At 46.8% G+C, this 22,941-nt stretch overlaps 1 protein-coding gene across 2 annotated transcripts in view; it reads right to left on the bottom strand.

Moving 5' to 3' along the window:
• The window catches only part of FUT8 (fucosyltransferase 8), an 857,288-nt gene that overhangs the window by 225,544 nt on the left and 608,803 nt on the right, over nucleotides 1-22,941 (bottom strand). For both annotated transcript variants that reach the window (XM_069638672.1, XM_069638673.1), the window contains one exon: nucleotides 10,462-10,576. In XM_069638672.1, the coding sequence (XP_069494773.1) occupies nucleotides 10,462-10,576 (115 nt within the window). The remainder of the gene's footprint in view (nucleotides 1-10,461; nucleotides 10,577-22,941) is intronic.

Below are 22,941 nucleotides of genomic sequence, written 5' to 3'. Positions count from 1 at the left end.
GTTTTATGCTCATTCCTTGATTCCTAGTGTATTAAAGATACTATTCAGTGTTCTGTCACCCCATTGGTGATTGTTGTTTATCTATTAAAATATATTGTGATAACATTTTAAATACATAAATATTTCCCTTTGCAAACTAGCCCGATTCCTGGTTCAGTGTGACCGGGGGGGTGGGTGGGGGTCTCAGGAGAAGGGTGTGATACGAGTGGCATATCGTTCAGAATATTGAACTTATAGATAAAAATAAATAAGGGTTTCAATTGTGCACTACATGCTGAGCTTGACTCGGGTGTGTCCCGGATTGAAATCACTTACAGCAGTGTGCGGAGGAGAGTGAGAGGGAGTGGGAAACAGCAGGAGAGAAGGGGAAGAGCGAGAGAGAAGGGTGAGAGCGAGGGGGGCAGGGGGCAGAGGTGGGGGAACGATAGTGGGAGATAAAGGCTGGCTAGAGAGAAGCAGGAGAGAGGTGGGGGAGAGAGAGAGGCCGGGGAGAGAGAGGTGGGGGAGAGAGGTGGAAGTGAGGCAGGAGGGAGAGGCAAGGAGACAGAGGCAGGAGAGAGACACGGGGGAGACCGAGAGAGGCAGGGGAGAGAGAGAGAGCTGGGGAGAGCGAGAGAGGCGGGGAGAGCAAGGTGGGGACAGAGGTGGGTGACAGAGAGGTGGGGATAGAGAGGTGGGGGACAGAGAGTGGGGAGAAAGAGGCAGGGGAGAGAGGCAAGAGAGAGGTGGGGAGAGGCAGGAGAGAGTGAGAGGCAGGAGAGAGCCAGAGGCGGGGAGAGAGGTGGGGGAGAGAGAGGCAGGGAGAGATGTGGGAGAGAGAGGCAGGAGAGGGGGAGGGAGAGGTGGGGAAGAAAGTGGGGGAGAGAGCTGGGGGCAGAGAGCAGGGAAGAGTGAGGGAGTGAGAGGAGGAGAGGGAGTTGGAGGGAGAGGGAGAGAGTGAGGGAAAGAGAGAAAGAGCATAGGTTTTCAGGCGCCCAACAATTGTGGATAATCGCACACTGCATTTTGTATCTTTGGTACAAATCCACCCTTTTTAATACTTCCACAACTGGTCTTCCAGAAATTCTCATTCTCTCCCATTGCGGAATCAGCTTCCCAGGATTACTTGTATTCCTCTCCCAACCTTGACAGATCCTTAACATTAGCCAGTACCTTCGGGAGCATTCCCTCCCTGGACACAGAGGTACAGTATTTTCTACATGTCTTGCATGCCCAGCAGTCCTGTATACATTAAAGCATTGAGAGTTTCAATGATGACCTTCAAAACACAATATTTCCCCCCATTCCCATCTATTAGCTTACATTTGAACTTCAGGAATGTAAAGGTTCTGATCTTATCCCCAGACATCAACCCCTCCAAGATCAATGGTGTTCAGTACAATGTCCTATTACCTTGCATAATTGCCAGACAACCAGCCCGTAGGGAGGCCCTCTGACGTAATAAGTAATTACAGTTGGCAGGGTTGCACATTCTTATCATTCTCTACCAGTAAATCAATCTGTCACCATGCTCTCCTGGGATGTAAGGGGCAGTCCATCGTCAACATGGCTTCCATCCTAAATGGTGATATCGACTGAGAAATCTAAACCAAATCGTGATCCTTCACTCCCAGCTAACTTCCGACCTATTTCCCTCCTCAAATTTGTGATGAAGGTAATGGAGGCTGGTATTAAACCATAGCTTCAAGTCTTCTTTGAGGAAGCTGCAATCCTACATCCCAGTCAATCGGCGTTGTGCCCCCGGATGGGGACGGAGGATGTGTTGGGGTCAGTAATGGACAACATGGCTGGAATTACAGACCAGGATGGGGTAGTATTTCTTGCACTTTTGCAGTTGCATTTTTCCAGCTTATTCCCACTAACTCACCCCCCTCCCTTTTTCAGAACCGCCAGAGCGCCAGGGGACCACTCCGTTGGTGATAGTGCACAGTACAAATATCCTTTAACATTAACATCCTCTTGGACCCCTCTGCGGCATTTGGCACTTTCGACCATACTATCTTGAGTCAGATAGAATACCTTTGCAAACTGGCTGTGTAGACAGTTCATGAAGGAACATAAAATATAAGGTGTCGATTCAAGAGATCTGGCAGAAGTAGGGCGTCAGCCAGGTCTCCCCACTGCCTCTCGGCCACCAGAACATTTGGCAGAGCAGCTTCTAATTCCAACGTAAGTCGGCCAGTGGCACAGAGTCAATTGTCTGCACCACAATCTTGCGACCAGTGCTGCATCGAGGGCTGAACTGCCAGCTCTGAAGTGGTGGGAGCAGATAACTTGCAACTATCCTTTCAGGCACAGCAGGGAAGAGCGGTGGGTATCCCTTGGGCTGCAGCACTCTCCGTATTACTGAATCAGGTGTTTTGCTGGCGTGTTTGGCAGGAGACAGAAGCCTCCCTTGCACCAACGCCTAAATGAGGGCTTCAGTCTCCTCAACAAATGGAGAAGAAATAAACATCGAAGTACTTTAATGCTCCCACCTTTTTGCTGAATTAAAAGTGGGGTTCAAGAGGAGTAGAACTGAAAGTGGGTGGATGACCTCTTCTTTACATTGGTCATCATAACATGCATTAGAAAATTCCTCTTTTTCGATGCCGCACCCCCTTACATAACCTGATAGAAAAGTAAAGTGTGTAACCTACTAACAAAAGGTCATGTTTAAGAAGCAAGCAAAAAAAGTCCACATGCGCTCCTCTTTGAGAACGAACACGGCTAAATGACCTGTTTGGGAAGGTTCCCACTCAATAGTCTGCAGACACACTAGGCGCCAATCTGTGAAAGGTACAGAGAGCTAAAGTGTGGCTGCAGACTCTTGAGTGGGTACCTTCCCAAAGAACAGGTCAATGGGCCATGTTTGTTCTCGCAGAGGGGCGCCTATGGACTATTTTTTGATTGCTAAAGGGACTTCGGTTTAGTCACCCTAAGTTTCCTAGGGTCATCCAGATGTGGACCCCTTGCTCACTGTGCTCAGAGAGGCACAGGTCCACCTCACTGATGAGGCCCAACAAGGCTGAAACACGTGTAAGGGTTTGCTGTTGGTACTCTTGTTCAGAAGAGAATTGCCTGGCATTTCGGTGCTGGACTGCCCATGTGGGCGGGACAAAGACTGATATGCAAACGGATATTTCCCATCTGTGAAAGGTACAGTGAGCTAAAGTGTGGCTGCGGACTCTCGAGTAGGTACCTTCCAAAAGAACAGGTCAATGGGCCGTGTTCGTTCTTGCAGAGGGGCGCCTATGGACTATTTTTTTAATGTATAAGAAGCACATTTAATGTTTGAACCTGTTTATTTCAGTGACCGCGACACATGGCAGCTGCGGTAGGAGTTTCTATGTCCTAAGGTGTATAATCCAAGGCCCACCTAAAATGTGTAAATGCCCTCTCAGCAGCACCGTGTGGGCATTTACAGATGTTAAAGTCACTGCGGTGGACCCAACTACATTAGCCTCAGGCCCCACTACGCCTCTGGTCTGATGCTTGAAATAGGGTGCCAGATGTAACACACCAGTTGGGTTCCAATCATAGCAGGATGACACAATAACACTGTGTACATACACACACACTCGCCTCTACCTTGCACTAAGACAAGTTCAACAATATGAGGCTCTTCTGTTATGCTGCCAGACGCGCCAATCTGGATCCGAAAGGGTTCAAGGAAAATAGAAACTTCACAACATGAAAACATTCAAGGAACCTGGGAATAGCTCTAATGTCCCAAACAAAAACCAGGTAGCTTATTGAAGTGTTTGCCAAATCGGTAGAAAGGCATTCTTGGTATACCAATGGCAATACCAAAAGGAGGGGATCTGCTCAGAGAAAGGGAGTCACGAGGCAGACTGATCCGAGGACGCGAACACCACATCCTAATGCCTCAAGCAAGAGGGTTCGACAGTGCTGGAAGCATCCTAATCCCCCGCGCAAGAGGGCTCGACACTGCTGGAAGCATCCTAATCCCCCGCGCAAGAGGGCTCGACACTGCTGGAAGCATCCTAATGCCCTGCGCAAGAGGGCTCGACCCTGCTGGAAGCATCCTAATGCCCTGTGCAAGAGGGCTCGACACTGCTGAAGCCATGCATCTCCAGCTTTACACCACTAGCCCAACTGACTCCATGCAACCATACCTGCGTGATGATATATGCATGTTTGGGAATTTGAATAATGGAGAGCAAGGTGCACATCCAAGGGGTTAATCAAAGCATGAGAGAGCATGTATAATGCAGCACACACAATGGATGCAAAGTGTGCACCTCGTGTGGAAGCTAGATTGTTGGCACAGTATGGACAAGCTCCTGGTTCCCCAGAAGTAGCTCTTGCTTACCAGATGATGCCGGGTGCCCGAGAGCTGCTTTAAGCTCCCACTCATCAAATCTCAATTGGAATCCATGCTGCAGGCATTTCAAGTAATACATCAGCGTGGCCTAGGAAATGGGACACCACCTGCCTTGGATGAAAGTAAGTATTGACCTCTGCTGGTTGTTTGGGTTCATTTATCGACACCAACTGCTCGTAAATTCAAGGATCAGTTGCATCACGGTCAACATACATGTTCAACTGCTCGACAGCTCTAAAACCACACAACAACTCTCCCCCTCTGCCATAACACCTCTCTCGTACCCTCACTGTTCTCCTCTTGCCAGGGGGTCCCCCAAACTCCTCTTTCCACGCCCCCTGATTCCATTTATAGATACCTTTCCCCAAGACCAGATCAGCCCCCGACCCCAGTGTTTCTCACACCCCCACCTCACTGTGTGAGTTCTAAACTCCCTTAGCCCCTGCCCCTATGCTCGGCCAGCTCCCAGCCCCTCTACCCACACTGTTCTCTTCTTGCCAGGGGGTTCCCCACTGAGTCTTCCTTTCAGCACCCAATTCTACCCTGCTATTCCCCTTCCATACCAGTGCTCAACCTGGACCACCCCCTTCGCCCCCCAACCCCAGTGTCCTCCACCCCCAAGGAACTCTGGCCGTAACTCACCTTGCATCCTTGGCTACCTGCTCAGCAGACATTAGTCGATCAGGGGGACACGCCGCCCAGACTTAATAGTCGACCATTCGAGCATGTCCATCATTTACTACACTGGCTTACTTAGTTCTCAGTAACAGGTCAACTCCTAATTCGGTTCCACGTGTCTGCCCAATAGACCGGTTTCTGATGAGCAAGGACCCTAAGATGCAAGGGGTAGGGGTGGGTGGAGATATTGAACATGCAGATTGGCGGTAATTCTTACGTGGTATGCAGTCTTTCCATCGGAAAAAGTTCCATCGAAACTTTTCCCATCAAATTTTTTGTAACGAAAAAAGTCCATCGAATGCATATTTTTGTAGGGTAAAGGGTTCATTTTGTTTGGGGGGTGTTTTTAAGGGTTCAAAACGAGGGATTGGGAGGACCCCGCCATAAAAAATAAATACATTTGAAAAAATGCATTCAGTGGACTTTTTTTCGTTGCAAAGAATTCGATGGAAAAATGCTTCGATGCAGCCAGGGCTTGTCGCAGTGGGCATCCATCAATCCCGGGCCGTGGAACGATTAATGACGCAATCAGGTTACAGTGGCAACAGCAAGCACACTGCCCATTCATCTGTCACTGACTGCTTAACATGATACACAGGGCAATGACATCCATTTAATGATAAGCACTTCCATTATACTGGCCAAGTGTTGCTAATGAGAGTGGACTACTGTAGAGGGAGAGCAAATCATGCATAGGGCACAACAATAGATTTTAAATACCATTCTCTGAAATAGGAGACTACATGTTTTCTACAAACATAGGAATTCTACTAAGGCATGAACAATGCTGTACTCTGCACAATCCAGCAAGATGCTGGCAAGTCTTCCAGTCATGTGGCTCGCATAGTCACATGTGCACTTCTCTGCGTCACAGTGCTACAATCATGCCTGGCTGCAAGGGTCACGTGATATGGCAATAGGATTGTGGCTCAGCTCTGCCAGCAGAGAGAAGCCAAGCAAATGAGTACAAAGGCTGGCAGGACAGGGGAAAGTTACTCTAAGTGGAGCACATTTAGGGATGGACAGTTTGTTTAAAAACATGAACTCTTCCCTCCTTGCCTTGTCTCTGCTCCCTCCTGGGCATTACTGGAGGGCCTTCCTCCAGGGCAAGCATTCAGCCTGGGTAAAGGGGCTTCTCGGGATGAATTGTTTGCATTACAACACGAGTCTGCAACCTTTGGCGCTCCAAATGTTTTGCACTACAACTCCCATCGGCCACAGCCAGCACCGTGTCAGGTGGAACGTGCTTCCTTCTCCTTTACGTCTTATGCTGCTATAGCTTTTCATCATGACGAGGCAGCATGTTTTCCAATTCATTCATGTCTGTGCGATTGCAAAGGGCTTTCCCTTTGAACTTGATGAGATGTTTAGTTTTGGCTTTGCTAATACTTGCCCAGACTGGTACTTAAAAACTGCTGTCCAGCACGTGTAAGTGCCTGGGTTCTATGCTAAGGCGATTTAGAGCAGCATACACTGTAATGTTTAATTTTAGGCATCAGACGCGCACAAGCACGTGTTACAATGGGCAGGGTTGGTCAACCTTGCTAGTGGGACCACTCAGAGGAACGTGTCACGTGATCTGCACAGCGGTCATCTGCATCAACTACGGACCAGTGGTTATGATTAAATGGACTATAATGGGGTGAGAAATCCCATTGCCACCCACCAGGTAGCCCGGAGACCTAAAGTTCTGGAAGATTAGGTTTTGTTTTGGTCACCGAAGCTAACATATAAACGTAGAGGTCTGGAGGAAAGGTCCGTTTTTCAAGCAGTCGCATCTTGTGAAGATGTGATGTGTGGATCGTGTCTTACAAAAGAAAATTAAGCCGTTGCTGGCTTTGCTACTACCCTAAACTGATCTGTGAGCTGGTTTTCCTTCCTACATTAAAAGTGAGGGATCATGGGAGTTGTAGGTCAGGCCACCCTTCGGCAGGATGGCCTGATGTCTCAGGAGGATAGCTCAAGGGCAACGTGCCTGCCTTGGAAGCAAGACGACACGAAGCAACGCAGGTTCGATCCCCGGGTCCGCGCTTCGAAACCTTTGGGTATTAAGTGCATTATAAATAACCAACTACAAGAGTCTTACTTGTCACCAGATCACCGTTGGTGTCTGTAAAAGGTTTTAAACCCATGAAAGAATCTTCTGCACAACAAGACTGCACACTCACTTCTGCTCTGCGCGTTCATGGTCCTCCTGGACTCCAAGATGTCTTCCTGATCTTCTCCGGCAGGATTTCTGCTGCGCGGACCTGCACTTCCGGTCACTACTGTCCATCACTGTCCTACTTCCCAAATGGCACTTGTTGCCTTCTGCATAGGTTTCCCTTCTGTGGGCTCCACTCCTCTTGCCAGCGAACTGCGACCTTTGGTGCCCTGGATCTTTTGGACTACTCCTTCCATCAGCCCTGGCCAGCATATTCAAGGGTGAGGTACTCTGGGGGGGGGTAATCCAAACCATCTCGAGAGCCCCAGTTGGACTGTATCATTATGCGCTTCTCGCAGTTCTCCCAGGTGGACACTAAGATGTTAAACATCACTTTGATTAAAGTAAAAATACGAGAGCAGAAACAATTACATGATGATGGCAGTGATTGTGTTTACTCTAGCACAGCTACTGGCGTTGTTAACTGGAATTTATGATCAGAAGTATGTGTGTTGCAATACTACTATGGATGAAATTAAAGGGCTTCCGAGAACAGCACAAGAATGCACGTAGAGATGTAGACAGAGTATCAAGCAAGCCTTTGCTGATTGGGTAACAGAAGAGCGATGACGATGGCCAATACTCGAAACAATCATGCCCGGGACAGGTTTTCATATAGCGTGGTCAACCACAGCTCATCGCCCACGATGCAGCGTATCCCAATGACATAAGATTACGGGGTTGAGGCGACATTTACTATCTGTGGCAATCTCCAGTGCTCACTACAGAGCTAATAAGACTGATTGTGTTTAGAGGGCACCCTTTATTGGCAGATGATGGGACTGAAGAAGCGGCTGAGATGTAGAATATCTCTAGTCTCCATGGCAACGGAAGAAAGTGCCCCAAGCAAAGCCATCAATGTCGTGCATGCGGCTGAAAGGTGAGGGAAGGAGAGCGGTGCCGCTTCCAAGCAACAGCAGCTCAACGAGGCAACATACGCAACACCCTAATGAACTCCACACAAACTTGAACAAATGATCTGACCGTCTGCAGAATGCAATGGTCATTGCAAACTAGAATGCCTATAAATCAACAAAACTGGAGAGTTCCTCGGTAACTTCTTCATACTGTGAATGCCACAACAGACACAATATAGTGAATATTTCATATCAAGTCCTAGCTGCCGAGTCTGCCCCAGGGAAGGCCTGCACGCAAGATGGAGGCCAGACCAACGTGAAGGCTAGTCTATAGCTGGAATATCCTACAAGTATTGCAGGTGGTGGCTCTAAGACAAGTGCCCAAAGAATGTGGCCTTCCTGATGTTTCGGACTACAACGCCCATGATCCTTCACCACTGACTACGTTGGCTAGGACTTATGAGACCTGAAGCCCAAAGCACATGGGAGAGACCGTTCTATGCGATTGCATCGGCCACATTTAATTTGCGGTCTTGGTCTTCTTCTTCGACTGTCAACTTTTTTCGATTTTTTTGTTTAAAAATGAGGGGGGGTTCCCACCATGTCTGCTTCCACTCTGCCCCAATACCACCCCCACATTATATAAACAAGAAAGTTATGGTGGGTTTAAAAAGGCTTTAAAAAAAACACCTAAAATATGAATAGTCCATTTGAGCCAAGTGCCACCTTGTAGCCATCGTTGGCTTGGAAATGGAGGAGATCTTCCAGCGATGGCAACTAGGCGGCGTTGTGGAATGTAGGACTTGACTCAAATGGACTATTCTCAAAACTCGACATAGAGCAAAAGCAAAAGACCTGAAATTGTGGTCGAGGGAATCACTGCATGCCAGAAGGACACGGTGAGTAAGCACTGACGCGCTTCAGGAAGCACACTGCAAAAAGTCGTGCATTTGATCACTACAACACCGGAATACGACTGAATTTCAAGACCCAACCCCTCCAACGCCCCTCCCCCCCGATTTCTCAATGCATCAATTCAGTATATAGCCACCAGCCAATTAAACTCTGCGCAGGGGCTAAAGCCAAGTGTTCACCGAGACACCTAAAACGAGTGTTCCTAGCCCTTCTGGCTCCACATTTTCCTGCCTACTGCTGCTGCAGAACCCTCACAGTCTCCAGTTTTATGCTTACTATGTCTGCACAATTCCACTCCGTACTAGTACCCATCAATACTAATTTTCTGCTAGAACCCGTGCGCTGGTTCCTTTTATCAGGAATACATCTACACCTATATAATGCCTATTTCATTAAGAAAACACTGGCAATACTGCATTTAAACTGTTGAACATGCATCTTTTTTGAGTCCTATACGGACTCAAAGAATAAAACGAAATTACAAAATGCCACTAAAGCACACAGTTTCGAAATTCCAAAAAGCCTATTCACAAAAACAAAGGACACTTTTTTTTCGGTTGCCCTGATTCTAAAGCTATATCCTGGCTATTCAAATGCTTTTTTCCGATTTCACTGCACTGAGCAATTGGCCCTGTATTCTTGCCTTAGACAGATTTAGGAGCGGTCAAATAACACAGCAAAGTAAACTGCTTCTCATCCTCTTGCTACGAATCAATGTAATGTGGCAAAGCCTTGAAGCTTTAACAAAAGGGAATAATCCTTTGTAAGGGTTCAGATGGCTCCTATTTTTTAAATCAAGGAACAACAAAGGCAGCAAATTCAATTAGCCAAACAACTATTAACCAATGGCAATTATGAAGAGGAGGGGTGGCAATTTATCCCCCTCCTCCTCCTCTGCACACCATGGCAAGAGTTTTTGGCACAATTGACGCTAAAGGCCCACCTAGAAGCCAAACCTAAAAAAGGATGCAAGTTGCACTTGAATATTCCAAGCGTTCGATCTGTTGCAAAATAACCTGTAGAAAACATGTATACCAAATATTGAAAGTGAACTTCCTAGTAAATCCTATTTTTCTTCCAACTAGATTAGCAGCTGCCATGTAATACAGCTCTCTGATGTAGGGTTTCCTCTGTGAACTCTCTGCTGAGCACCAGGAACACAACTATATAAACCAATCCCAGTATCGGGAGGATAGCTCGGGGGGCAAGGCGCTCGCCTTGGAAGCAAGACGACGCGGAACAACACAGGTTCAATCCCCGGATCCGTGCTTCGAAACCTCTGGGTATTAAGCGCGTTATAAATAACCAATTATATATTATGCAAAGGGTGTTCGTGAAATGACAGCGTAACAGATATCAATAGGTTGATCTGAAAATATGCTGCTCATCATAAAAGCACAGTGTCAATGCCTCCCAATGACCTCGGCTTGTTCTTTTTGAGTCTGGCTCGAGCTGAGCTTTGCGTCTCCTGTTTCCCTTACCTGAAGGTATGTTATTCTTCTCTGGACGAGGTCCGTCAGATCTTTGGCCTCTTTTTCACGCCATTCACCGGCTCCATCTGCTTGACTGAGGTAGTACAGATCCGTCATTACCGACCTGCCAAAGAATCAACATAGGAAACTGAACATGACCATACTACATCCAACCGAGGGTACACATCGATAAAGAACAGACTTGTTGAGATGAAAAGCGAGTGCCTCAGTTTGGGCCTACACTCGTGATTGTCATGGGGTAAATTCCATAGGGTAAAACGAGGACCAAAATTTGCATTCACCGCTTGCCATTGGCTACTTATAACTGGCTCTTGGCGAGTAAGAAATGGTGTGCATATGTAGAATTGAGGTGTGCAGTGACTGAGTGGTAGTAGCTTGCAACTTGCACATATTTACCCAAATTGCTATGGTGTTGTGCGTATTAATCAAAGGCAATCACAATGCTTCCTAAAAACACATTTAAAGGGCTGTCCAGGCTTGCAATGCAAGGCTACTCTTGCTCGAGACGTTCTGCTCTTTACGTAGAAGAACGGGTCCAATCAAAGATGAAGCTACTGTGATTGAGACAAGAGTCAGATGTCCAGCCTTTGATTAAAAAATAAAAAAATGCATTCAACTTCCCCCAACCACTAATTACTTCTCAACCCAAACCCCAAAATCCCAAATATGCAAGATCACACATTTTACCTTCTAGACCAGAGGTATGCAAGTTGCGACCCTCCAGATGTTTTGAACTATGACTTCCATGACCTCTCACCATTGACTATTGTGGATAGGGCTGATGGCAGTTGTAGTTCCAAACATCTAATGAGGCAAAGGTTACAGATCCATGACCTAGACTAACATTTCCTACAATTAAAAAACAATTCCCAGATTACATCTTTTCTGGGATCATGAAATCTTTTGCAAGACCAAACTGGAGTTTCCTGTAACCACGCAGGCTTTGCATGTCACGTTACAGGGGTTCAGAGGTACTGCATTGGAAGGCTAGGCGCCTGAATGGGAGCAATTAAAGTGGAGGATGGGAAGCTGGGGGTCACTTGTCACAATAAAGGATTACCCACACGGCTAGTGCAGGGGGTCGTGATTCTATTAAAGACAGAGGCAAGATTATGCGTATTGTTCTTAGGAAGAGATCTGGGCCAGTATCTGCGCCAACTTGAAATAGAAGTGTTTGTGAGGTACTGTCCCAGGCAGGTTAGATGTGACGGTGCTTGGGGAGCACATTATGTGAGAGGTGCTGTGGCTTCTAACCCTGTGTAAGCTGTAGGGTCCGGTCCGCAGCTTGAGTAGCTGCTATCCACTTAGCTAAGCCCACCCCATACTTGCCACATCACACCATCTACTTCTCCCCTCTCTCTAATTTTTATGTATTATCAAAAAGTCAAAATGTATATATGCTGTCACTGTAACTAAGCTGAGCTACATGCGCCGCGATGCCTAAGGGCTGCTCTGCTCTCTACAAATGTGAATAAATAAATAAGCAGTGGACATTTCAGTAAAACCAGGACGCCAGCGTAAGTGCATATTCAATTAGATGGTCATTTGCCATCTCGGTGTTTACAAATACTTTATAATCATTTTGGAGTTATTGGTCAAATCCAAATTCAGGACATACAAAAAAAAAAAAGAAAACAGCAGAACAGTTTAGTCAGTGTGAAAGAGTATCCATTTCACTGATGAATGATCGCGTGCGATGCTGCGTAACATGCAACATCTCAGAAGCCGCACACGTATCTACAACACAATTAGCCTTCTCATTTCATCAAGCCGAATGTTTCGAAATTGGCTAATTCCCAGCAGTGTTTCGAAAGCAATTACAGTATGATTAATTAACAGGGAAATGTAAAAAGAAAGTACCAAACACCACAATTTCAATTAAGAAGCGCACTCTGGTAGGTTGATGCGTAGTGTGGAGATGGCGTCCAACGCATTTGGTCCAATGCATACATCTTAAGAAGGATAAGATGAAGATGGCTCCTCGCACCCTGTGAACATTAGGATCTGCACGCTGGTTCCCCGATGTCAGAGAGGGAGGGGCATTGGAGGACTGTACAGAGTGCTCATGCCAAGGGGGTGTGGGATGGTCAGAGAGACAGCCCATGCCCGAAACATCATACTACGTTGGCCTAAGTGCGTAGCTCAATGGGTTGAGCACCCTAGGTCTATTGTCAGACCAGTGCAAAATCCCCAGATTTAGGCAGTCTAAGGCAGGAGGCTGCAGCTTTCCTGTGGTAGCCGCTAAACACTATAATGCACTCCCATTAACGCTCAGATCGGAATCATCCCTTTGGACCTTCCAAAAAAGCCTCAAAACCTGGTTATTCATGCAAAACCCCTAACTTATCAGGCAAGGGGATCGCACACCCATACAACTGGACTGCGCTCTCATCTAATCAGCAACCAGACACGTGTACTAGCTGTTTGTTCGTGATTTTGTCCTAAATGTAACCAGCGCACAGATGCCTCCGGGCTTGGAGCGCTCTACTAATGCAAAAATACATAAAGACTGGCACCTGAAATGACAGATTCACATTTTCACCTCTAAATCAGCGACAGCAATGCAAAAACAGAAGGCACGCGCTTATGTTGAGCATGAGCATTTCTATTCTATTCCCCCTACATATTTGTTTTACCTGGTCAGACAAGATGAAAGGAAAGGTGGCCCCCTGTGGAGCAGATTGCAAACAGCAAACCTGTGTGACCGAGGGATGCAATCAGAAATGTCAGCACCTATCCCTTTGTGAAACGCATACAATTTAACTTGCACTAGATGGTGAGTGCACATGCAATTTGATTTGTGCATAGACACATGCTTTTTCGAAATCACCCCACCACAAAATGTGGCTTGTTTTCTCTACTTTTGTGACCTGTATTTGCGAATCGGTACTTTGTGAAGAACCCGTAAAGGTGCTGTGTGTTCACGTTTCATGGAACATAAATGACAACAGCAGAGCCAAGTATTTTTTTTCCCAACTTTATTTAATAATTATACAGAAAATAATACAACTTAGTAACAACAGAATGGGAACAAGCAAGAGATTACTCCATATACACCAGTGCAACAAAATGCAAATTTCTACTAAATTAACAGCTATTCAAAAGGAAATCCGAAAACATCCCCACCCACCTATCTCATGGCAAGACGTGACAAAACAAAACACAAAAAAATCAACAACAGGACAAAACTGATACCCCTACCAACCCCCCAACCTCAATATCCACAAAATAAACCAAAGCCTACACCTCAATCAAATAAATCACTGAATGACCCCCATCTCTCCCCGTACTCAGTTTCTCGATGTTGTCGAATTGCCTGAGTCTTCTCATACCAAGAGAGCGTCCGCATATCCGACACCCAGTTCTCGCAATGTGGCTTCTTCCTGGATTTCCACACCTTCATTATTTGTTTTATGGCCATCAACAACGCTCTTTCAATCCATTCCGAACAATCCCACATCTGCACACTTCGACTATCAGTTGAAAGGAAAATCACTGACAGAAAAGTACGAGGCAGTGTCATACTAGTTACCATATCAATGCAATCCAAAACCTCTCTCCAAAAGTCCAGCACTCTACTACACTCCCAGAGCATATGTAGATAGGTCCCTCTCAAGCCTCCACACCCCCAGCACAGATCTACATCAGCCAAGCCTCTCTCCTTCATTTACACTGGCGTCCAATAAATACGGCCTAAAAGACGTTGGTGAATATACCTCAGATTTAAATCAACCTTGGCCCTCACCGAAGCCCTCCAGCTATTATCCCACAAGCCATCCGAAAGATCAGTTTCCAATTCAGACACCCATTTCATTCGTAACTGGTCCCAGGAATTCCTCATACAGTCCTGCAAAGGCATCAACCTAACATATGTAGAAACTGTCCTAGGAGACGTAGCAAAAATCTCACAAATCTGAGGACTACCACTCCAAGGTCCGCTCAACATTTGCAATCTTTCCATCAGCAACCGCTCCAAAAGCCCATATCTACCCGCCTCCCTATTATGCAGACTATAACGATTAGCTAATTCTTCAAACAGAACCATCCCCCCTCCATACATCCCCTATTTTCAGAATGCCCCTGTTAGCCCAACCCCTCCAATTAAGCATTTTATTATTAATTTCTAAACCTGGGTTCAGCCAAATAGAGGCCGAATCATACAAATACAAGGATTGCCCACACCCCAGAATCCAAGTAACCAACACTGACTTAGAAATCACTAGAGTCTCCAGTTTTGTACCAGAATTTGCCAACCTCCCATACGAAAATATAAACAGTCCAGGGTAAAGGGATGCAGCATTTCCTTTTCCATTAAAAGCCAATATGGGTCTGATCCCCGCCCTTCCTCAAAGTAATAAGACACCTTCTTCAATAAAAAATCCCCTACAATAATTCTCCAATACCGGATAACCAAAGCCCCCATCTACGCACCAAAATAAATCGTGGAATTTTTGGCCTTTTCCCCATAGGAAGTCCATAAAAATCCTAGCAATGCTCCGGAGCACTCTTTTAGTAAATTTAAGGGGAAGTGATTGAATAAAATACAGGAATAAAGTATTGACTTTTAACGTTTTAATGAAAGTATTAATTAGTTAAATGCTATGTCTAGTGCTGAAGGACTTCATTACAAATCAGTAATCATTTTTAGATTTTAAAAAACCACAACGGACAAAAAAATGCATTTAAAAAAAAAAAGTAAAGTGTTCAATATCCCCATAAATGTACGCTAAGTTTTCAGGAATTCAAGCCATTGAAACAAAGAACCACATGGTTTCCACAGGTGCATTAAGGTGCCTAATTGTATTACATTTTGTTCATTGTAGCCTGTGTTGTCGTGTACACAGACATTAAAAAGACTGAAAGAGTAATGATAATGATGTGTTATTTATATAGCGCCTTAATCCAAAGTGCTTTACAGAGCATATGTTTACATACAATATCAACCAACCCGAAATTGGTACTCAGGATGAAACGTTGAGTTGGCCTTGCCGGGATTCGAACCTGCGACCAGCAGATCACACTCAGATCGCAGCAGCGAGCGCTCAACCCGCTGAGCTATCTTAACGGCAGAGTAATTGGCTTATTGGAGAAGTCATTGCATCTGTCCATCAGTGCACAGCCCCTTCTGAATGCACGCAATAAAAGTGGGGATTACTGCCACGGGTTAAATGTCAAGTTGCAAGCTGCTAGCCATGCATGAAAGTCACTCGTCCTCCTGGCACGAATGCCAGCTCAGCTCTCCACATGCACACAGAACTCACTTCCTGACGCGCTAAGAGTGAATGACGACTCGCGAGTGGCAAGTGTACATCTTGTGTGGCCTGCTGATGGAGCGGGCAGATCATGCCACGAGGGCCAACTAGGATCAAGTAAAGCAGTGTCTTCACTTCTGAGGGCAGATGAGATGATGGGCACAAGAAAAGGGCTCATGAATGTCTTGGGTTTCGAGAAGGATCTAGAACACTGTTCAGTCATTCAATGGCGAGAACGTCTCCCCGTTGGCTCATTCTTTGGGGTGTTGAGTGCAGAACTATCTTTAGAATGCAGCGTGCAAGGCCTGCTACTGGACTGCCCTAGAAACCCCCTCAATTAACTTTCTGCTCTGCATGCTTTGAGTCTAACTGCAGTGTCCTCCATTTCTTCTGCTAGTGACCATGTTTGTAACACCGCCCCCCGGCCCCCTCCCCGACCGGTCCTTGCCCCATACAGCCCATGCTTTATAATCCTACTTGAGTGAAGGAAACGGGCCACGCTCCTTGTAAAGATATAATGTACATGCAAGTGATCAAGGCCTGCCATGCAGGGGAGCTGAGGATCAAAAAAGGGCATCTACTTTGTTCATGCCTTTTAATAATAGAAGATCCCTCAGAATTACATTATAATATGTTGAGAATGTACCTTGATGGAATTTCCGTTATGAACTAAAGAACATATATATCCATTTATGAATATTGCCCAACGGCGTTAGATGCTACACGTAATGCCGTCATTGCAATACGCACGTAATCACGCGCACCGCGTAGTGAAAAGCGTAATATGAGGCATGGGGGTGAACATGTGAGTCGAGCTGCGGCACGCATAGACTGAAACCAGATGGGTAAACTTTCTAATACGGAATGCGAGTGAGCTAAGCAGATCAATAAGTGGGAATATTTAAGCAATAAGCCCCGAGCAGGGGGGTATTACCACTTTAGGTAATGCCCCAGGGCCCATAGTTACATGCCCCAGGGCATTACCGAAAGTGGAAAATGCCCCCCCCCCCGACCCAACGAGGTGCTTATTGCTATTAGCACCCCGGCCCGTAAGACAGCAATATTAAAACGCTCTGGCATTTCGCAACAGGAAAACAAAAAAAGCACAAAAAAAAGGCAATGGGGGAAGTGAAAACTGACTGTTTTGGCAACCTTTTAAAACAATGAAAAAAGTAAACAAACAAAATGGCTACTACACGTAGTCCCTTCTCCCTTTCCATGGCGGCCATTAAAAAAAAGGAAACAAAAAATGGCCGCCATGGAAAGGAGAGACGGGTCTATGTGTAGTCCCTTCTTCCTTTCCATGGCGGCCTTACGCAAATCAGGAACAGACACGCTGGAGACAGAAGTGTTTCCAGCGAGTCCGCTCCCGAAAGCGGGTACGTGTGGGGGGGAGAAAGGGAAATAAGGGGAAGGGGGATCCAGGTTAGAAGCACTTACCTCATTCCCCAGCGAGGGGAGATGGCGGCTGCCAGCCCTGAGGAGGCTCAGGGCGGCAAGATAACCGTCTGTTAACGCCCGCGTTCTGAGCCTCCCCATTGTCTGGGAGGCCACCACACACCCCTCGCCGGGTACTAATAAGACCGAGAGACCAGCTGGACTAGTCAAACATATTGTGCTTGGCTCTCACTATGAACAGGTATTCGAGGCGCTGATTTATTCCATGCTTTTGTTTCCGCTTTAGGAAATGGATGGGACGCTGATCCCTGAGAAAACAAGCGGTTCATAATCCGTGGATTCACAACAAATGAAAAGGCGGACAGGTAAAGAATAGTCTCGTTGAAACATGCTGCATTAAAAATGATGAAATGTATTCATAAATAGCTTTTGGCCAATACAGTTTATTCCTCTTGCTATTTTCCATTTGGATGGTCGCCATTTTATTCCACTGCGAATAGATGGTTTTCACAAATGTGTCTCCTCGTGAAGTACAGACTATGCCCCTCTATTAGGGCGAGAAGGGAATATATACCCTTTTTACATAACAGGACGAAAACTAATTTCAGTAGTCTATAGGGCAATTGGATTGCTTTAAATCTAATAGACTCCAGGCAGCACATGATAGGTACACGATAGAAATGATGACTAACGTGATCTGAATTAATGGAATATTAGGTGATCCTTATAAGTAAGGATCACCTAATTAAGTAAGCAGAAGAAAGTAAATATTGTATGTTTGTGTCTGCGTTGAGCCCTGTTGAACCCTCGTATGCATTTGTCTTTTTAACATTGGACTCCATTTGCTGTGCTGTAAACTCTTGAGAGGAACATTTTGTGTGGATCATGGATCACACGGCAGCACTTAGAAGCCATGCAGCAAGCTTTTGGCTCTCTGAGCTTGCAGTACTCGGCGCGTAGTAAGGCAGAGGTGCATGCAGGCCAAATACAAAACTTTCTTGGAGGCACCATGAAAAGTCAGTGGCTTACATTGATAAGCCCCGATCATCACCTTGCCAATAGGGTTCAGGTCAATGGCCAGGGTGTGGGACCACCCTCTACAGCATGGACTGCAAATCTATGCCCTGTGGGAAAACCATGGGTGTGACTGTCAGGGAAGGTTTAACTCCCAGATGGAAAGTTGAGCTGGGGTATGGAAAAGTTTGGATTTTTCCATATTTGCCATTTTGATACTGGGCCAATATAAAAGAATCTCAGGGTTGCTTTTTGTGCCACCTGTGACTGGTTTTCCTCATGCGTTGTTTGATTGAACTTTGTCTGGGTGGATGAGGTCAGGAAGATCATTGTCCGATGTTGCCAGTCCCTCAAAGAGTGAATTGATTGTAGCTGCAACAATGGAATGTACAGGATTTTGTCTGAAGTATCATTGAACATTTTGATTTGAAGTGATGTGGCTACAGCCGTTCTTACAGGTGATGGGAAACTAGTCTCCATATGCAGCTACGTTACCTAATCTACACGTGAATGGATATATTTGCTTAGCTTATCTCACCTGATCTTAAGTTCCTAGAGATTAGTGCTATGCAAACCTTTTCATGCTGAGCCGCCCTCTGAGTAGACCATTGTGTTGACCTATCTGCTTGTACTGTCTATTGCAAGAAGTCACTGTTCTCCCTTTTTGAAGCGCATTGTACCCCTCCTGGCATCCTCAGCCCCCCTACGGGGGCAGCCCCACAGTTTGGAGTCCTTTCTTTTAATGTATTAATGTCTTTTTATATGGGGGTCCGGGAACTCACCCCGTGAAGAGGGGGTGGGGAACCCCCCCTCAGCCTGGAGCAGACGGCCTACCAGGATACTTGCCGGAGCCAATCCTCCCCTAGAGGTAGGGGAAGGAAGTTAGGAGGGTCTCGGTTTGTGTCGTTTCAACATTTCCTTGGCAGACTGTACGCAGTACCACTGTCAATCAGCCCAAACCTGCCGAGCAACATGCTGGCCAGTGCTTCTTCACTTTCCCAGTAGGAATGAAGAAGTCTTTCCAGCAGAGGTCCGACTACAACAGCTCACCCAGGAGAGAGGTGGTGGCGCGCAAGGCGGCAGCGGTATGCTGCGCAAATCAGATGTGCAATTCCGGTGCTCCATTCAATGCAGACACAAGATTGACTTTGTAGCAGGCTACCATTACAAAAAGCCATCAGAACTATGTAAGAAAAGGAGGTGGGTCTTATGGCCCATTATATGTGCCCTGATGTCTGCAACCTGGCCCATGGGGGGAAAGACGACAACAACTGGCCCGGAGAACCAGCTGACGTGGACTACCAATCCAGGGGGGAGGAGGAGGAGGAGGAGGAGACAAGATGGCAGAAGGGACACGGCAGTGTGGGTTGCTTATGTGAGGGCAAGTGAGGAGAAGGCAGACTAATAGAAAGGTGGAGGAAGGACCGTGCAGCGGAGCATGGAGGAGGATTGTGGAAACCGTGTGCAAGGTAAGGTATTGATTGGTGAGATAAAGTGGTACTTGGGTCCGAGTATGAGTGAGACTACGGGATGATGTAGGGGTGTGAGTGAGAGCTGTTGGGAAAGGTGTCCGGGAGAGTGAAAGGAAGGTGAGTGTGGGATTTGAGTGTAGTGCGAGTGGAGAGTAGTGGGAGGAAAAAGTAGCAGAGACTAGTGAGACAGGAGTATATTGGAGAGTAGTAGGCCAAGAGAATAGTGGAGAGTATTGAGAGTAGCGGGAGTTGAGAGTAGCGAGGGGAGAGAAAATAGTAGCAAATAGAGCAGAGGGTGGAAGTAAGGAGTAGAGAAGAGAGAGAACATTGGAGGGAAAGAAGGGAGAAAGAGCAGAAGGAGAGTAGGAGGAAAGGAAAGGAGACAGAGAGGAGATCAGGGTGAGAAATACACGGACATGAGAGGGGAGGACAGGTGACCCTTGGGCAAATGGAAGTGACCTGTTCCATTTCTCAAGATCCTTGCAGGACCCCTGGATAGGATCCACTTAGGAGATCCCAGAGGGAGACGGCAAGATAAGGCATTTGCCTTTAGGCCATCACACCTAGCCAGTCAGCTGTTAGGCAGTAGGGGTTACCCGTCATTCTTCAACTTATATGCAGTGGAGTCTTTCCTCTAGGTCAGGGGTCTACCACCTTTGGCTCTCCAGATTTACCAACTCCCAACATCCCTAGCCAACGTAGTCAATGAGAAGTATCATGGGAGCTGTAGTCTGAAACGCCTGGAGAGCCACAGGTTGCAGATCATTGTTCTATGTGTTCTGTCATCTTTGTGGCAATATAACTATAGGTACATCATGCTAAGTGTATGTCTCTGCTCTGTGGGAGTCTTGCTTCTACTGACAGTAAGGCAAGTGTTTTTTCCAAGATGCATAGAGCGCTTAAGTTAGTTAAGTATCATCTAATTTATGTTTATGTTAATTAAATTTATATAGCGCTTTAAGCCAAAGTCCTTCTTTAAAATCAGTCCTTCTGCCTCTTAATCAAGATTGGGCCGATATTAACTGAGGCGGCGGGCTGACCCCATCTGTAAGGGCCCGCCGCCGAGGCTCAGCCCGCCGCCTCAGTTAATATCGCCATTAGCACCTGCGTAGTTCCCTAAACGGGTGCTAATGGTATTTTTATTTTATTTTTTAAAAGGAAACTTACCTTTGATTTGCGGCTCCGCGGTGTGCAGTGCTGCTGTCAGTGAAGTCCCTTTTCCATGTTGATGACTGTGACATCAGCATGGAAAAAGGACTTGGGTGACAGCAGCACTGCGTGGCACATGGCTACTTAACAAAGGTAAGTTTCTTTTTTTTATGAAAAAAAAAAGAGACACCATTAGCACCTGTGTAGGAATCTACACAGGTGCCAAGTAGTGAAGGGGCAGCGCGGAAGGGAAGGGGGCCCTGGCTGCCCAGAACGTGGGCTTGTATCATAGACTACATTCTAAGCTTCCAGCGGGCCCTCCCAGGGTGCCAATGGTCTTTCTTTTACTTCCGGCCATAGCTTTCCAACTGTGAGAGCAAGTTAAAGAGCTATTCTACAATGATGATGGAAATGCATATATACAAGAACTTGCCCAGTTTGAGGTATTGTGCTTCTCAGTCGTGCTGGGCTACCACCAAGGAGAAAAGAGGCTGGGTCAGCGGGCCCGTCAAAACTTGTGAGGGTCGTTCAACATCAAGCAGGTTCAAGGATGAGATGGCGCCAACCTTCACCAAAGGTTGAAGCCCAGTCATAGGGACAGAGCAGGACGGCTAGAGATGGCCGGTGGTGGGCAGCCACGTAGAAGTGGCCCAGATGAAACTTCAGGGTCTGTGTGGTGCAAGATTAATTTATTTAGTGTGTGGGTGATCTGAAAACCGGAGGGTGGGGTGGACCATGAAAGCCAGATAAAGGGCGATGGGTAGCATGGCTGATGGGCCGAGCTGGGTCATAGGGTGATCACTAGAAGGGCCATGTACATTGATCAATCAGCAGCGATGTAGGGCCCTCAGGGTAAGTCACTGGGGCGTTGGAGGAGGGAACATCTGTACTACAATAGCCCGATGATAATGGGTTTGGGGGCCAAGGGACCCCCAGTTTAGCTGACTAACTAGATGTTTATTTTGGGAAGGATCGCTCAGCGAGCCATCTGGTCAGTTGACGATTTTCTAAAATGATGCCCCCCCACCCTCCTCCCGGAAAGCACCCACTCTGTCAGCTACCCCATCCCGTACTGGTGGACCAATTTAATATACTAGATTGTGGGGTGAGATTAGAAGATGCCACTCTTCCTGTGGTTTCATCGCCAATATTTCAGCACTAAAGTCTCCCTGAGATCTGGCTGAGACAGCTACCCAAGTAGCACTTTTGTCATTTCACCACTAGGTGACGCTGTGTCATTCATTGATGGCCCTTGTGTGTGCACAGACATACTGTCCTCAATGTGCATGGGCTTCTTGGCACCAACGTAGCCTCAGAAGTGCTCAGGCATGCATTATTGCTGGAGCATTACTGGACCAAAGACCTGGGAAAGGAGCAGCCACAGGAACTCCCATTATGTACTCTCCCTCCATCCAATATTAATAAAAATACTATGGGCCTCATTATGAGTTTGCTGGTCCGGAAACAAGGGTGCTGGTAAGCTCATCGGCACCCTAATTTCTGGACCCACAAACTATTTGTCTGCCTGCCATGGCCGCCGTGCCCGACAGTTCTGACCCTGCCGGGCGCCATGGCCACAGTAGGCAGACTCCTCACTGAAGCGCTGGCACCATTAACAAACGGTGCCGGCGCTTCCGAGTGCCCACTCCCATAGAGTCCTATGGGACACTATGGGAATGGGGACTTAACATTTTACCGGCGCCTGACTTCCCGGGCTGCCGGAGTCGTAATCTCCCGGTGCCACCGGGAAGTCAGGCGCCGGTAAAATATAACGATTCGGGCGGCAACCCACCGCTAGGGTTACCGCTGGACTCGTAATGAGGCCCAATGTGTAATTGAAAGTTCTCTTCACAGATCTACAAAGTGTTTAATGTGCATTTCATTTGGCCATGGCTAACCACCCAAAGCCAAACACCCATACTGTTGGAGAGAACAAATGCAATATTAAGGCTGGGCAATTACCCTTTGGTTTCTCACTATTCCTGAATTACTGTTTGGGAGAGGAGTGCCCAAGATTTTCTTTCGCCATCCTGTTGCTCAGTGTGTGGTTCTGATGGGGCAGATGGGGGACTGTCTGTACTGTCTTTGGCATTCACTGGAACGCCAAGCTCTAGAGTGGATTTCTTTCTCCACCACCTGCTCGCCAATGACGCCATGCTGTAGCGTAGGCCGCTCCTCGTCTT

Source organism: Ambystoma mexicanum, chromosome 14, assembly GCF_040938575.1.
Source record: "Ambystoma mexicanum isolate Mex_15411 chromosome 14, UKY_AmexF1_1, whole genome shotgun sequence".
In the NCBI taxonomy this organism is placed as follows: domain Eukaryota; kingdom Metazoa; phylum Chordata; class Amphibia; order Caudata; family Ambystomatidae; genus Ambystoma; species Ambystoma mexicanum.
This window is presented reverse-complemented; position numbering and strand designations above follow the sequence as displayed.